Source organism: Haemaphysalis longicornis, unplaced genomic scaffold, assembly GCF_048455015.1.
Source record: "Haemaphysalis longicornis isolate Haplotype H1 unplaced genomic scaffold, Haemaphysalis longicornis Haplotype H1 scaffold_12, whole genome shotgun sequence".
Lineage (NCBI taxonomy): Eukaryota > Metazoa > Arthropoda > Arachnida > Ixodida > Ixodidae > Haemaphysalis > Haemaphysalis longicornis.
Window position 1 is genome coordinate 19,298,946 of NW_027526225.1, and position 15,893 is coordinate 19,314,838.

Genomic DNA, 15,893 nt, shown 5'->3' on the forward strand with positions numbered 1-15,893 from the left:
CCAGCTCGGCTGTAGCAAGCTGTAATTTATCAAGGCCCACACATGAATCAATGTTAGCTGTACAGCGTAAAAATGATTCACAATTGCGCTTGTTAGCGCACTTCTGGCCTTGGAATACGGTAGTTATTATAGAACTGGGCATACAGCTAATTGTAAGTTGAGCGCATTCTTTAACTGCGCGTTCTTTGTGCCAGCCTTTTCCAGAAATGCACGACAGAGCCTTACTCGAAGTAATTGTGAACGCCAATCGCACGAACATTGTTATGCCACGGATGCACTGCCAAAAGTACAGCCGTCATGGGCGAGGCCAACGAAAAAACGCGAGAACTTTGACCCTGAGAGCGCTAGTCCTGTGTGGTCTCTACTTTTGTCCCGTCCTTACCGCGCTACTTAACCATGTTTCACAGTTCGAACCAACTAGCCCACATTTACGCATTGACCCTGACAGCAGCCTATAACAACGTGAAGGTGACATATTTTGCAACAGCGTCAAAGCACCGGAAAGTGCACGGAATAAAGGTGGCATGAATGTCAGTAGCTAATGCGGGACGCATACTGAGCGCTGCCTAATGATCTACAACTAACGCAAACAACGCGAACGCAAAAAAGCCAGCGCAGCGTTCGAACTGCCGCGAACCAAGGTCACCGCGAACCATGCGCAAGCCCTCTGTGCAGCGCTTGCTCGACCACAACTTAATCACGCAAATGCAAGAACGGAATTACTGTAACAGAGCAATTTGAAACGTCCACGTTTGATCCTTTCGCGTTCACGAACTATCCTGAGCATGCCGCACACGTAAACAAACACCGCGCTGTCCGTATGCGCCCGCGGTTTCCACCCCGCAAATATCCCCTTCTAGACAAAAATATACAACAAAACAGCCTCACTTAACGCGTGTTGGTAAAACGGGGCTCTAGAAATGCTATTAATGCTACCAAAGAGCGATTGCGGCGCGAAAACAAGAGCAAACTTCACGAAAAACTGCAGCGAGCGGCCCGAAGCGTTGCGAGGGCGTCTGCTCTGAGGAAGAAAACAAAAATGGCGGCCCCGCCGAGGAGTTAAAGGGACCGTGGCGCCGCGGGTGAGGGGAGAAAAAAAGAGGAGGACAGCGAGAAGGGGGGGAGCTGTTGGCGCTACCTTAGTAATTTTAGGGACCTTACTGTCGGCGGCATACATACTCAGAAACCTGATCTAGTGGCTCTACCCACAACCAACGCCGCTAATAGCCCGCCTTCACAAAGTATAATTGAACTGAAAGGTTGCATGTTGTGGGTGCCAAGCCCCTCAAATCGGGGCGAGGAGGCACTAGCGACGTCCTCCTCCTTGGTGGGGCGAGGGCGATCATCGCGCGCCTCTCCCTACGAGGCGACGGGGGATGCGCGCAGGAGACTCCCCGGGGAGACCGCCCTTGGGACGCGCAGCGATCGCACGGCACGTAAATGCCCTTCGGCCACTTTTGGCCGTTTTTTGCATTGGCCGTTGTTTCCCACTTCCGTGGGTCACGGCACCCACCATGTAGATTTGCGCATGCCTTGATTTGCGTCAGTGCGTTTATCTAGGATGTCCGACGATTCTCCGCGGGCATATTCCACTCATTGGTGGGTTGCCCCTGCGTCCGCGATGTGACGGCTTGCGCCGTCTGAGGTCAGCGGACGAGCGTCGATGCCGCCCGGTCGAGTCGATGAGCGTCGATGCCGCCCGGTCAGTGGCTTGACATGTGTAGCGGCCACAGAGAGCCCCTTTCCCTTACGTCAGCGAGCGTTCCGGCCGGCCAACGCCGGCGGACGCTAACTGCTGCCCGACAACGGGCTGGGCACATGCTGACGGGTGTATGCCCCAGGGGCTAGGTGCGTAGTGCAGTTTGTATCGTGGTTGTCCGTGTAATAAACCTCTGTGCTATGAAATGTATCGCTTCCATGTGAAGTGACTGACAACGTACACTCGCGGCGAGAGTCGTGGCTCGCTCTCGAACCCGTTGTGGGCAGAGTCTCTCGGCAGGGCAGTTCGATGTTACGCGAGAGCAGTGAGAATAACGACGGCGCGTTATTCTATTACTGTATTCTGTTCCTTAATGCTAATGACAAGGATTAAGGATACGGAATGCCCACAATATATGCTGTGCTTAAAGCGTGGTCAAGGTTTACCTCGCCTTAAATAACCTTCACATTTATTAAACTTTTTACTGGTGCTAAACAGTAAAACTATTTGTACGCTTTTATGCGCCACTGATTTGTAGGAACTTCATTTCTGATATGTTTGTCGCAGCGATATTATCATCATCCGTCAAAATCGGCTTCAAGAAAATACGGCAGAGAAATCGATGTCCAAACGTCTGCCGAAGTTCGTCAAGGTATGCTTCAGACCTAAAAGTGTGTCTTTAGGACGCTTTATATGACGGGCCACCCTTTAGATATTTATTACTTCGACAACATTTACGCTTATTGGGAACAACAACTAGATGAATAAAACATTCTGCGGCTGAACACTATCAACAATAAAAATAAACAATAAACCACTTGGAAGGCATGAGGTGAAAGATGACGACCGAAGGATGTTCAATGACTAGCACTGCTCAGAAAATATTCGCAAAAGGCAGTCATCCCTGGCGACCAATCTATATTGATGCACATTGTTTTTCATCAGGCTAATGAGCTCACATCCTTTTCTATATTGCCTGCTTGAGTGTCTGACTCTTAATCGTACACACATAAAAATACGTGGGGAGAAAAGTCTTCGAACGTCTGTCAACAGCTGTGTTCAAGACATGCAAACCAGGTCGATTCGGTAGCCAGAAATTTACTAAAAAGAACGGGAGGGGGGGGGGGGATTTCTCGCAAACTTGAGGTGTGCTTACGCGCGTTAAAGCAACCCTGCAACACTTTCTTCAACTTTTTTTTAAAATCCTAAATGCTAGCAGAACGTAGTCACCCAACCCATCTATAGTTCATCTCACAAGCTAGCTGCAGCACTGTGGAGGCTACATTGTTGTCCCCCTCAGGGCGCCTAACTCACCGCGAAGGAAGCGACAAAAGGCACCGGGGCCGTGCGGTGCCACTTGCCGAGAGGGGAGAAGGGAGTGTCTTTTCAGGACCCCCTTCACGGCGGATTAGGCGCCCTCAGTGGGCGCACTATTGATAACAATGTCGCCTCCACAGTGCTGCAGCTAGCTTGTGAGATGAACTATAGTACTTAGATTAGGGGGTCGCAGAGTACCTCAGACAAAAATTACTGCTCAATGTCCATCAGATAACTTGGAAACTCGCTCAAAAGGTTTTTCTCTCTTTCCCGGCCTTGACGTTTTTCGACGGCCCGAATGACGTCAGAAAGGCCATGTAGCGCCTGTTGGCCGCTTTCCCTTCAGTTGCAGCAATGGACGCTTTTCGGTAGCAACTTAAAAAAAAAAGGCACAAAAACAAACCAGAAACGGAAGGCGTATCTGGTGTGACGAGAAAATCACGCAGTGCCGCTCCGTGCTGGCGATAAAACTATGGCTTTCACGGTGGTACCAGACGCGAAGGAAAGAGTGAAAACTCTTCGAAAGTGTTGCAGGGTCCCTTTAAAGACGAAAGCCGACGTATTGTCAGACTCTTTCACTGCTACCTCGTGACTGCGTCTCTTTTTTCGATTTCGTTTCTTCGCCGGGTCTTTTGACACGATTTACTCCAACAGGCAGACTGATCGCAATTCACGCCTCAGCTTCGCCACAGCGAGAGCTTTTTCCCGCGTGCCCCCGTTCTACTCACGTGCAGCCGCGTGCACCTGTCACGCGGCAGGCACCAGGCTCATTCTTGTTCCATTCAGGCAGGGTGCCGGGTAAGCGATTGGGTTAGCGCACTTGGCGGCTACCCGGGCAACCCGTGTTCAAATCTCACACGAGCTTAATTTATTTTCTCGTAAAGGGCTCATGCAGACAAAACGCAAGTTTGGTCCATTCGAAAGATCGCCTCGTTAGAATCATATCGACACCATTCTTAACGTAAAGTTCATCCAAATAAGCTATATTATTAGGAAAAAGGTGAATGCCCGTGCGACCTACTAGCTTATTTCCCGCAACGTAACCCATGATGTCATACGCGCAGCTCTGCGATTGGCTGAGGCCGGCAAAAGCAAACTCAAATTAGGCAAGGCTTATAAGCTTGCCGAGCGAGCTATTTGCGCTTAATTTAGGGCACATTTTTTTCTTATAGCAGTACGAATGGTGGGATGAACAGCGGAAGTTACGAACGTACACGTAGACATATAAGTATCGATGCATACTGCTTTTGGTACTGCGCGCACTATGCTTATTTTAGCTGCACAGCACTGTGGTTCCTTGGGGTTTTCTCAGACGACACTGGTCGATTGGCGTAAGCGACGGCGTCTTACAGGACCATGTTTGTCGAACGAGCACCATGTTTCACGAAAGGATTTTTTTTCTCTGAACAAAAACAAGCCAGGTACAAACGCGGTCAAAAACAAACCAAAGGCAGAAAACGGTCCGCTTCGGCATGGTGGCGCCATCTAGGTTGACTAACGGTAAACAAGTATCTGCTTAACACCAAGTTTAGCTTGAAGACCCGCCCTTATGATGTGATTGCAGACGTCGTTAAAACACATGATTTGGCGGTAAAATCAAAATTCTAACCCAAATTGATTAATTTCGCAGGGAATAAAGCATCCTTTGCTTCGGGACACTATGCTTCAATTGCACTATAAACACGAATTCTTTCGAATAAAACAAACTTGTATTTTGTCTGCATGGCTAAAGGGGCCATGAAGACAAAATACAACTTTGCTAAATTTGAAGGAACTAGGCTTGTGTACTTCACTAAACTCCTTTTCAGCCACGAAAGACGTTTTTAACCGGAATAAACGCAAGGAGTATTAAAAACGTTCAAATTTCGCGCTGCAGTGACGTGTTTAAGGGCCATTAGTAAGGGCCATTAGTAAAAACACAGTTTGCGGTATGTTAACTGCACGTTAGCACTCTAGTGATGGTATCAAAGGGAACTAGGGGCCCCGCTACAATCGCCCGATCACGTGTCTTATCGACGAGCTAGTTCGGCGGGCGGCCACCAATTGCACAAACAAGATTCTGTGACGTCATAGAAAGTTGCCGGAAAGGGAATAGGGAGGCGCCACAGCTTCACATGTTTTCTTTAATATCTCCAGTATTTCTCCGAAGTTTGGGATAAAATTGGTATCACCGCCATCGAGACAGAGTAGTCTTTGTAATGAAGCAAACTTGTATTTTGTTTTCCCGGACCCTTCAACAGTGGTGGCGATATTGGTACCATGCGTGCTCACCCCGACGACGACGGCGACTACGGCCACTTTTCGCGATTTATGGTACACCTGCGACTTTCGCCCTTTCACGAGACGTGTTCAGTCAGGCACACGTAGCGGCTTAAGCCCTATCTGCACGTCCTCTGGGCGAGTTGTGAGATTGCTTGCACCCAGTCAGCGTGTCCCCTGACCGGGCGATGATGTTGTCTTGGAAGTGTGGTCAAGAAGCATGGGTCCACCGAAACGTGTTCATTTCATGGGTGCTTGAGGGTTGACTGGGTAAGGCGGAGGTCCTCCTTGGTAGACGACCGTAGTGCGGACCTAAAATTGTTGGAAAGATTAACAATAAGTAAACGGCATTTAAAACAGCGCAGAATGCATTATTAGATGAATCGATCCAACTGTATCGCAACCATCTTGGGCATGCCTGATGACTGCTGCCCGTACGGGGCTTGGGGGTCCACCTGGTGGGTGAGCAGTTGGCACCGAGAAAACATAAGACGTCCGTTGAAACCTGAGTTACCTCGCTAAATCCCGAAGGTCCTTCATCTGGAGATAGTGTCCAGGTGTACATAGTAATCGACAGTCTAAAAGGTAGCGCGTACCATTCTGTTGGACAAGATCACCGGTTCCCGAAACTGAGAACAGGCGAGGACTTGTACCTGAGGTCTGCCGAACGTCTCCTCTAGTAATCAGGGGATCTGGCGGGTGTTCGTCGAGCGGCTCAGTAGCGAAACGGGTCTGGAGGAATAGTGTCGCCACTCCTACGTAGGTTCTCCCTGTCTTCGGTGGTCGGAGCTTAGCTAGTACGGAACCTACTGTGGGGTCAGCCAAATTACAATTGGCTGTCTGATGCCCATCCTGAGCAGTCAGGCCTTTTGCAGGAGTCCGACCTCGAAGGAATAGATAAAAAATCTCGCTGTCCCCATTCCCACCCAAACTCCCATAACCCATTCCTATACTCAAATTTCCCTTCTCCTTCATCCGAACCCCTCCGGCTACTTTCCCAGGGGAGATCAGGGGAGTCTCCCCGGGCCCGCTCTCCTGGCTGTGGTGTCGCTTGGTAGCTCTTTCCGCCTTTTATTTATTTCCACTTCGGTGGTTAAAAACATCTTTTGCCCCTCGGCCAATTCTTTTAAATTATTATTGGGTTAAGCCTGTTATACCTAGTGGCACGGGCTCAGGCATTTATTATTTTATGTTCTTTCCACTTTGCCTCAAAATATCCATGTATCGCAACCACAGGGATCTCCCATGTTGATTGCATGCGATGAAAATGTTAGAGAACTGCTGTCGATGCTGACGAGATAGCAACGTATAACAGATGTTTGTGTTTGTTTTCGGGGGGGGGGATGTATCGAAATATTGGCACAGGTTTCTTCCCGTCATCCCGAGCTACCTTCATTGATGTCGTCCTCAGAGTTTGCTATGATTATCGCTAGTATACGCACAGGGCAAAGTATTGAAGCGCAGGGAGTATTGGTACATTATAGATATCGCAAGAAAAAAAGTTCACTCTGGCGGTAGCGTCATAACCAGCCCTCGCCTACTCCATAGGGCTTATTGCTTTCACATCACTTGTTTTTAATAGGGTTTACACAAAAGCTAACCCTTAGTAGTAATTACAACATCTAAAGCATTCCAAAAACAGGTATAGAGCGCTGACAGACAAACCTAGCTTTCTTAAGCGGCCTCATCCGTATTTTCGAACGGGCAAAAAAAAATACATTTTAAGAACATACGCATGGTCGTCCATAGGCTTATAGCTGGAGCATCATTCTTGACGTCTACGTGTATTATATGGAACAACGAATGTGGAATACTTGGGTGCCGTTTTGAAGAAAGGAAGGCAGCAGTTGTGAATAATTACCTTTGACCGAAGCAGGGGCAAGCAATAAGGGGGTAAAGCGTTGCTCCAGCTAAGACTGTGGGTGACTGTACAATGCGTAAAAACCTATATGAACGCAATGCCCATGCAGACGCCATATATGCAAACGCTGTTTAAAGCGGTACAGCAGATGGAACACGTATACCTTCGGTTTCGAGCAGGCCTTGCAGACGCAGACGCAGAGAACAATGATGCCGATCACGACAAGCAAGGGGATGATTATGGCGACAGCTAAAACCCACTTCGTCAGCTTGGTGCCTTCCTCCACAGCGTAGTTGAACTCCTCGACCTTTTCTGCGAGTTGATAGAGCAGAAGAGAGAATGGAACCTCCGATCTCTAATGCGTTTTAACTCGAGACGAGATTAAGTTGATTTCAAATTGCATACTTTGAATTTGTTACGATGCGGGTCATGAAGTTCACGGTATAATAGTAAGCTTTACTCACTTTAACACCCTTTAAAGCTGTTAATTAACTAAGCCGCGCAGTTACTTCACTGCAAAATGATTTACACCCTTTTTGTCTATAACTAACCTTTTAAGAAGTTTTTCAAAAGCAAAGAACAACACCCCTTGAAAGGGTGTAATTAGCAATGAAACGCCCTTTATTATGTGTATTTTTGCGTTTTTGCTAGGGTGTAAAAGGCAAACCCCCACTCTGCCTTTTTTCTGGGATGTAAAAGGCAAAACACCATTAAAAGTTGTTTTACTGTGCCTTTTTGCTAGGGTGTAAAAGGCAAAACACCATTAAAGGTTGTTTTACTCTGCCTTTTTGCTAGGGCGTAAAAGGCAAAACCCCATTAAAGGGTGTTTTACTCTGCCTTTTTTCTGGGATGTAAAAGGCAAAACACCATTAAAAGTTGTTTTACTGTGCCTTTTTGCTAGTGTGTAAAAGGCAAAACACCATTAAAGGTTGTTTTACTCTGCCTTTTTCCTAGGGTGTAAAAGGCAAAACACCAATAAAGGGTGTCTTACTCTGCTTTTTGCTAGGGTGTAAGGGTGTTAGTTATAGACAGTGATTTACACCATTAATGGTGTAAGTCAATTTACAGTGTGGAGTCGAAAGTTCTCTCGGAATTAACACCATCAGTGTTTAGAGTGTGAACTCGTTCGATTTCGATGCGGTGAAAATTTGGAAGGAAAGGTGTACCCTGCTTTCGGTAGCTATAATCGAGTGTACGTATATACGACCTTTCCATATGGACATATTCCACTAACACGATGAGTACTTACTTTCTTCTTTTATCTCGACTCGCGTACGCCTCTCGTACCCTCCCCAGGGGTCGTTCTGAATCCAGTCACTGGCGTCGATTCGTCGCACAGGCGCGTTGTCCGACGCAGACAGTACTTGTCGTGGCTTGCCGTCTTCGTCCACTAGCTCGGGAAGTTTGGCGGCCCTCGTCAGAAGCACAGCGCCGGAGAGACATGTCGTCACAATTGCGACAATGGCGAACCTTGCAGGGACGGTCATTATGTTGTCGAGCCTGGACTCGGTCGCGTGCTTCGGCGATCAGCTTGCTCGAGTCTCAACTCTTGCGTTGCTGGAAAACAAATGCGAGAAGTTAGAAACATGCGCACAACATTTGATTTTCCCGCTGCACTAGGGAAAATATGTACGTACGTCAATACGCACGCACAGTCTTTGTCAAAAATTTTAAGGCCACGTAAGGAGTTTTCAGGCCCCGAAGAAGTTAACGCAGAACCGTGCACCTCTCGAGTGCGAATTTGTTTGGGAGCTGGTGCAGCCATTTATTTATCTCACTTGCGTAAGACACACAGTTAGCATTGAATTTTGACTCATCCTAACAAAGTTAAACTCCCGCTATCTCGCACACTTCGTTTCGCTCAGTCATTCATCCCGCGCACTATTATTGAGTGGAACAGTTTACCCGCACACATTTCCACCCAGAAAGACTCGGCTAAGTTTTTACAGCTCATGCGCACTACGGTGACTAATTTTTTTTTGCTTTTGTTGTTTTATTTTTGTTTCTCTTTTTTTAACTATTGTATAACGCCATGCAATTGCTGCTCGTATTCATGGGTTGCGTTTTGTTGCGGTTGTTACTTTGCTTTGTATCTTGTTGTACTGCTTTTTTCTGTTTTTTTTTTTCTTTTCTTTTTTGTTGTTGTTTACACACCATGTTGTACTGCCACCCCCCCCCCCCCCCCCCCAAGTAATACCCTCTTCTAGAGGGCCTTTAGGGGTAATCTGAATAAATAAATTCGTGGCCTAAAAACTCTTTACATGGCCTAGATATTTTTGACGAAGACTGTACGTACGTGCGGACATACAATGGTGGATCATTCGTTCCCTCCGTGGGTACAGATACACCAATCAATTATGAATGAATTTTGATTTCTTATTTATTATGTCTCCATTTTAAATAAAACATTTATTTCCTTTTCTTAAATTTATACGTATGGGGGTTGCTGACACCAAATTTAAAGCGCATCTGTGGCCCAACTTTTGAGGGATACTGTACAGGGTATGACGCCGCTGGAGAAACGCGGAAAACTGAACCGACTTGAAACCGTGTCGGAGTGAATACCTTCGTACGTTTTTGTTCTGGCTCTCTAAAAGCACAGAAACCCGGCGATTGCAGGAAGCGATTCAAGCGTGCTTTGAAATGCATCGTGCCGTCGCTTTGATTTGTTTACAATACAATAACAAATGGCTGTTTTTAGCGCAAAGAGAGACAACGCAGTAATGGCAATAATAAAGAAGTACTTAAAGTACTTAATATTAAAGAAAACAGCACTTTAAATACTTCAGCGAACGATAATTATTTACACTTAACGGCCTGAAAATTGTTTCTTTTAAATTCCCGCGCTTTCATCCCGAAAGGCGCATATGACAGAATCCCGGCATGACCTCACCACTTCGTGCGGACGTCAAAACACTGCGGAGACCGGTGGGGACGTTGTTTCGACCGCGCCACCGCCGGAGGGCCGGAGCTGAATGGCTCAGCTGCTGAGCTGCCCGAAGGTGCTAGGCCTACCATTGCGGCGGAAATTCTATGACCGCTTTCAATAAAAGTCCTGATAGCGACTTATATTGCGATTTCGGGCTACATTATCGCTTCTTTTTCCGTGTGTGGAACTTCATTTTTGCCAACAGTGCCTTTCTGGGCAGCGGTTATGCCTGTAGCTCTGGCTTCGTGCACCCGTTTGTGAATGTGCCGGAGCCCGCTCGCCGCCCGCGGGGCCGCGCCGCCGCGCGCGTGAAGTGACGTCACGAGCTTTTGACGAGCGCTGTCGCGTCACTTTTTTTGGCTACCACAGGATGATGTGACGCTGATGTCCATTTGCTGAGTGCCGCTCCGCGCGCTGCTCCGTCGGCGCTATAAATGAGATCCAATTGAAGTATGTTCTTCGCGTCGCAGGCCGCTCATATTTCAGCCAGCTTATTCTGTTGAGTAAAGGAAGCGAACTGTGCAATAATATTAACGCCGAAAATTGGTGTCAGTACTCCTTTAAGTAAGAAAACTAGAGAGTTAGCGGTTGATAGCAATAGCTTTGTTACTGGAGACTCAACGTCTGACCGTTGACTCAACGTCTGACTCAACGTCTGACCGTATAAAAATGGCCCCATATCTGTTCTTCTCGTTGCAAATGTTGCCGAAAGACGACAGTCGTCTGGCGGCCCTGCCAAGTAAAGGCCTTTCTTCTCTTCCCTGCTCACCTCTCATGCTGTTCCTCACCCGTCTCGTTTCTCCCAAAACAAAACGGTAGAAGTTTCCTCAAATCAATTTAAATTTACCGCATTCCACTGCTCCAAGTCCGGTGTCTGGATGCCTGCACTGCCGTACACCGGAGAAGCGCGTGAATTGAGGCACCCTACTACAACGTTTACAGAAGCACGTTGCCCTATTCCACAAGCGTTCCAAGCGGAAAGTGGATCCCCCATAGTGCAACCTTTCGTTGCTATGGCCGTTTGATTTGTTAAATGCCGTCAGGAGGTAGCGGCGGCAACAGCAGGCGAAGGTTTTGTGTCGTTGATGTAGTATTTCATTTGCTATCGCAGAAACCAAGCATCCATGAATTTTCCAATAAAGGAACCTGCGGATATCAGTTATGTATCAAACTGTTATTTTATATTTGCGTAATGTCTTGTTCTTGTTCAACAATGATGACAATTATAAGCACTGACACCGCGGACTTAGACGTTTAGGTTTGGCTGTATAAAGACTATGCGCAGTTTCTGTTTCACTTTGGCCGGGTAGGTGAACCGAGTGACAGACAGACAGACAGACAGACAGACAGACAGACAGACAGACAGACAGACAGACAGACAGACAGACAGACAGACAGACAGACAGACAGACCAAAATTTCTCCGATAAGTAGCCCAAGAAAGACTATCGGCTTTAAAAATAAGATCCAGTTCCATCTAGTGTGAAATCTGATGAAGCAGCGGAGCTGTGGTTCGCTTGTGTCGGCTGTAGAGTGAACCAGCGCTAACCCTCTGGGAAGCGGCACTCGGGAGCCCGGACACTCATCTCCGATCATGTATTGATGACGTAGCGGGCACCCGACGTAGCGGCCGCCCCCGGCCCCTACCCCCCTTCCTACACCGAAAGACTTAAATAAATTTCAATCTCTTTCCGTCTTTCTCATCTATCCGTCTCTGTCTCTCTCTCTCTTTCTCTCTTAACGGGCGCTTGCCAGAGAACGGCAACACCATCGCCGCACAAATTCTTCGGTTCGCGCAAAGGAATTCGCAGCTCAACGTCATTGGCGGGATGCTCCCTCCCCCCTCCCAATCTGAACCGGTTCTGGTCAAGAGGTCCAACGAGTCAAGAGGTCCATTAGTCACGTGGAAGTCGAGCCAAGAGGTTCAACGAGTCAATAGGTCCGATTTGGGTGAAGAGGTACAACGCGTCAAGAGGTACAACGCGTCAAAAGGTACAACGCGTCAACAGGTCCAATGCATCAAACGGTCCAAATATCCTTGCTTTTTGTCTTCTCAATTTATAATTTACCCCTCAGCCGTTATTAATACGCTAACCCCTTCAGCTCATTTTGGCCCGTTTCATTGGCTTGATCCAATGAAATGTCCTAGTAGTATTGGATTGTTTAAGTTATGCGAGTCTACATTGCGATTAATGGCTGCTTGTGATGGTTACTGATTGTTCTAGCTTCCGTCGCCCCCTGTCCGCCCAGTCCTTCCGCACGAAGAGCGACGGCAGGGTTGACTGAAGCTTCCGCAAAGAGTAACCAACGGACATGAAAATTTCTCTGTTAAAGTCTGTTAAAGTTAAAGTCTGCATTGCACTGTTAAAGTCTGTGAACTAGGCCTGTGCTGCGAAGGAAGCTTAGGAAGGCCCTCGTCGCACGTGAAGCCATCTTTGCGCATGACCAGGGGCCAAGCACATCATTCAACGTAAGACACGATGTGGGTAGCCTGCCCAAAGTCACTGTCAAGGAGCGTATTGGTTCGTCATATCGTTTACACACACATACGACATGGTAAATATCTTCGGGACAGTTACAGTCTGGACAGAAGAGTGAGCTGGTCTGCTGAGCTTGAAAAGAAAAAGGCGAGTGTAGGCGACGTTCAGGCGTATGCGGTGTATTACGGCTGCGTCGTGTTTGGCTAGATTAGAGGGCAATTTGAAGGTACATTCTGGGTCGACAGAATAGAGCGGGGTATAGCGACGTGACGGAGGCGAAATATCCAAGGTCCAAGGAGACAAGATATCCAACGAGTCAAGAGATCCAATATTGGGCCTTTTGACGCGTTGGATCTCCGGACTCGTTGAACCTCTTGACTCGTAATCTCTCCGAACGGTAGGGAGAGGAACCTGCCCCGGCAATACCACTCCGCCCTCTATCGGTGGGTCGGGGAACCGGTTTCTGCGAGGCCACCGTCGGGTCTGGTAACCTGCTCCTACCAAGCACGACCTTGAGCAGACGGACGAAAAGGCTCGACCCACAAGAGCTCTGCTGTTAAACAGACACACACACAAAAAAAAAAACATGCAAATATTTCGCTGCAGTTCCGACCGAACGCCATTAGCGGAAACGTTAAAGAATCGGAAGGACCAAAAATTTGAAATTTGCTTTCGAATGATGAAGTACCTTGTTAAGACGCAGACAGGCTGATTTAATGCAGCCCTGCGACGGCGAATCAGTCATCATTCTGGACATGTTGTCAAGAGACAACACTACGGACTGTTCTTCGTTTCCCAGAATTAACTCTTAAGCAATTTCCAAAAGCGCAGGAAGTGTTACACTAGCAATAGGTGGTCCTTCATACGATAACCGATGAGTTGGATAACGAGTTGAAAAACCAAACCGCTTGTAGGCATCCTGGCGCAGACTAAAAAAAGTTCCCCTCATGAGCCTCTTAAGGTGCACGGCAGGACGAACTCCTTTTCCATTGACCTATACATCCGCTGCTGTCCTGCGCAGCTCGATGCCATTTTTTGCCACGAATTTCCGTATTTCGTCCCTCCATCGAGCTATGGGCCTTCCCCTTCTTCTAGACACGTCTCTCGGTATCCACTCTGTCACCCCGGTGGTCCGTTCCACTACACGGCCAGCCCAAGCCCATTTCTTTTTCTTGATTTGAACTATGATATCTTCTGCTCTAGTTCGTTCTCTGATCCAAAAAGCTCGTTTCCAGGCCATGAGCGTTACTCCTATTATTTCTCGCTCCGTGGCCCGTTGAGCGGACCTAAGTTTGTTTTCCAGTTGTTCAGTAAGGCGCCAAGTTTCCGCTCCATACGTCATCGCCGGCAGAACGCATTGGTTGTATATTCTTCTTTTGAGTGACAGAGGTAGCATACTTTTCAATATTTTAGGGTGCTTGCTGATTGCCCCGTAATCCATGCCTATTCTGTGCCGGATTTCCTCCTCGTGCTTGGGATCAGCACTGAGAACCTGTCCAAGGTAGTGGTATTCGTCCACTTGTAGTGTTTCGTTACTAACGTGGCCGAAATTAATCCGCAACGCTTACGCTGCACGGTGGACCTGGCCGCCCTCATGCAGGTTTGCGAAAATTTCTTTTTTTTTTGGAAATGCGTTGCTCGCTTCGAGGGCAACATGCGCGGAGAGTTTCGGCGATAATGAATGTTCGACAAAAGGCTAACAGGTAAAACTGCTAAACTGCCCCGTTTTCAGCCGCACGCGCTACCTTGATCTAAACGAGATGTGCAATAACTTAATAGCAGTGCTTCCTGTTCTGGGTTCCCGCTGTTGAAGTACTTAAGTGTTACTTACATTTCTTTTTTCCGGTCGTCGGTTAGCTGCTGGTCCAAGGCTTCGCTTGTCGCGCTCCGTATAAAACGGCAGCTCTCGCGCAAGAGCTTCACAGAGTGATACGCACCTGCCTGTGGCGGCAGTATGGGGGGTTGTTCGATCTTTGTACCCGTAGATTACCTGCCCTGATAAGGAGGAGGAATAAGCACTTGATAAGGGTCTTTGCGAAATAAACGAAATGCATAGACGAACCCCCCCCCCCCCCCCCTTTTCCACTAAAAACCCCACCCTTTGGTTGGGTATGCCCGCTTATCAGGCAAGGGCGAAGGGCCTGAGATATCGCGTTATTAGTCAACATTTCTGACGTCACAAAGGAGTCGGCTGGAGTACGTGTGCACTTCCAAAGGTTTTATTTTCGTCTTCCGCAGGAGTAGCTAAAATCGGCACTTTGCCTGCCGCCACGGAGTATTGTTTTTTGCATAAATAAATGACGCGCTGCTTGAAAAGCCGTTTGAAGACTTATTACCTTTATGAGATGGAAGCTACGAGAATGTTGCGTTGGTCGGTTTCGTCGCGTAAGCTCGTGACGCAGTCGAACGTCGGGCACTTATCGGGTCTCGAGCTCCGGAACTCCTCGATACGGGTGGCTAATGTTCGGAAATGATAAGGTTTCCCTGGAACAAAGTTGCAGTTGCACGAACCCTTGAAAGCGCGTGCTTGCCCTGTATGACGCACACAGAACAGGCTCTTAAACATACCCCATTCAAGCCTTGAATACCACCTGAAGTTAGTTTTATTGTTCAAGGCGGGATGCCAAAGCTACATTATCTGCGAGGCGAGTTCTAAAATTAAACTTATTTCGGCCCTACCTATTACGGCGCAGTTTACAGACGTCGTCACCGACACAGTATAGAGAAACATTTATTTCATATCAATTTCAATTTTATTTCAACATCCGTGCTGTTCGAGGGCCATGGGCAAAAAGCTGTGCCCATGCCCCCTACATCGCACACATTGAGGGTTACAATGAGTACGTATATCTTTCGCCAGGTACACATCTTATTATTCTTGTCACATTAAGAACACTGAACGAAGTAGTGAGGTCACATTTGCACTACAAAAAAGAAAGAGAAAGCATATAATTCATACAGGTTGGCAAAAAAAGCACACAATACATTGTTATTACCAGCTAAATACTACGACTGCTAAATAATAAGCAATACAAGGAATAAAGTACAAACAGAAAGAGATCGTTACATGTAGGCACAAAAAAGCCACCACTGCTTTACAACCCGCACTTTTGAAGATTTGCGCTGCGGTTTATGAAGCCTGCTAATCAACGGCGCTCATGGCATCGGAAAACAAATAGTCCATTGTTTCAAGTTAAGTCTCATCATCATCATCATCATCAACAACAACAACAAACGCCTAGATAGGTCCAACGCAGGACGAAGGCCTCTCCCATTGACCTCCCCCCGGTCCTGTACTGCGTTGATCGAGTACATTCCGTGCCTCTGAATTCTCTTATTTCGTCTCCTC

At 47.6% G+C, this 15,893-nt stretch overlaps 1 protein-coding gene across 1 annotated transcript; it reads right to left on the reverse strand.

Moving 5' to 3' along the window:
* Positions 1-5,374: 5,374 nt before the first annotated feature.
* Positions 5,375-14,513, reverse strand: LOC144162440 (uncharacterized). The gene is made up of 4 exons (XM_077692967.1): positions 14,376-14,513; positions 8,386-8,693; positions 7,300-7,448; positions 5,375-5,587 (listed from the first exon to the last, which is right to left on the reverse strand). The coding sequence occupies exons 2-4, from the start codon at positions 8,621-8,623 to the stop codon at positions 5,516-5,518; spliced, it is 459 nt and encodes a 152-aa protein (XP_077549093.1). The 5' UTR covers positions 8,624-8,693; positions 14,376-14,513; the 3' UTR covers positions 5,375-5,515.
* Positions 14,514-15,893: the final 1,380 nt, after the last annotated feature.

What these genes read in the sequence shown, in the direction of transcription:
- LOC144162440 (XM_077692967.1), bottom strand. Translation starts at nt 8,623, where the DNA reads ATGACCGTCCCTGCAAGGTTCGCCATTGTCGCAATTGTGACGACATGT. An exon ending in AGTCGAGATAAAAGAAGAAA is followed by an intron (nt 7,449 to 8,385) that starts GTAAGTACTCAT and finishes ATCAACTCGCAG; the next exon opens with AAAAGGTCGAGGAGTTCAAC. An exon ending in AGGCCTGCTCGAAACCGAAG is followed by an intron (nt 5,588 to 7,299) that starts GTATACGTGTTC and finishes CAACAATTTTAG; the next exon opens with GTCCGCACTACGGTCGTCTA.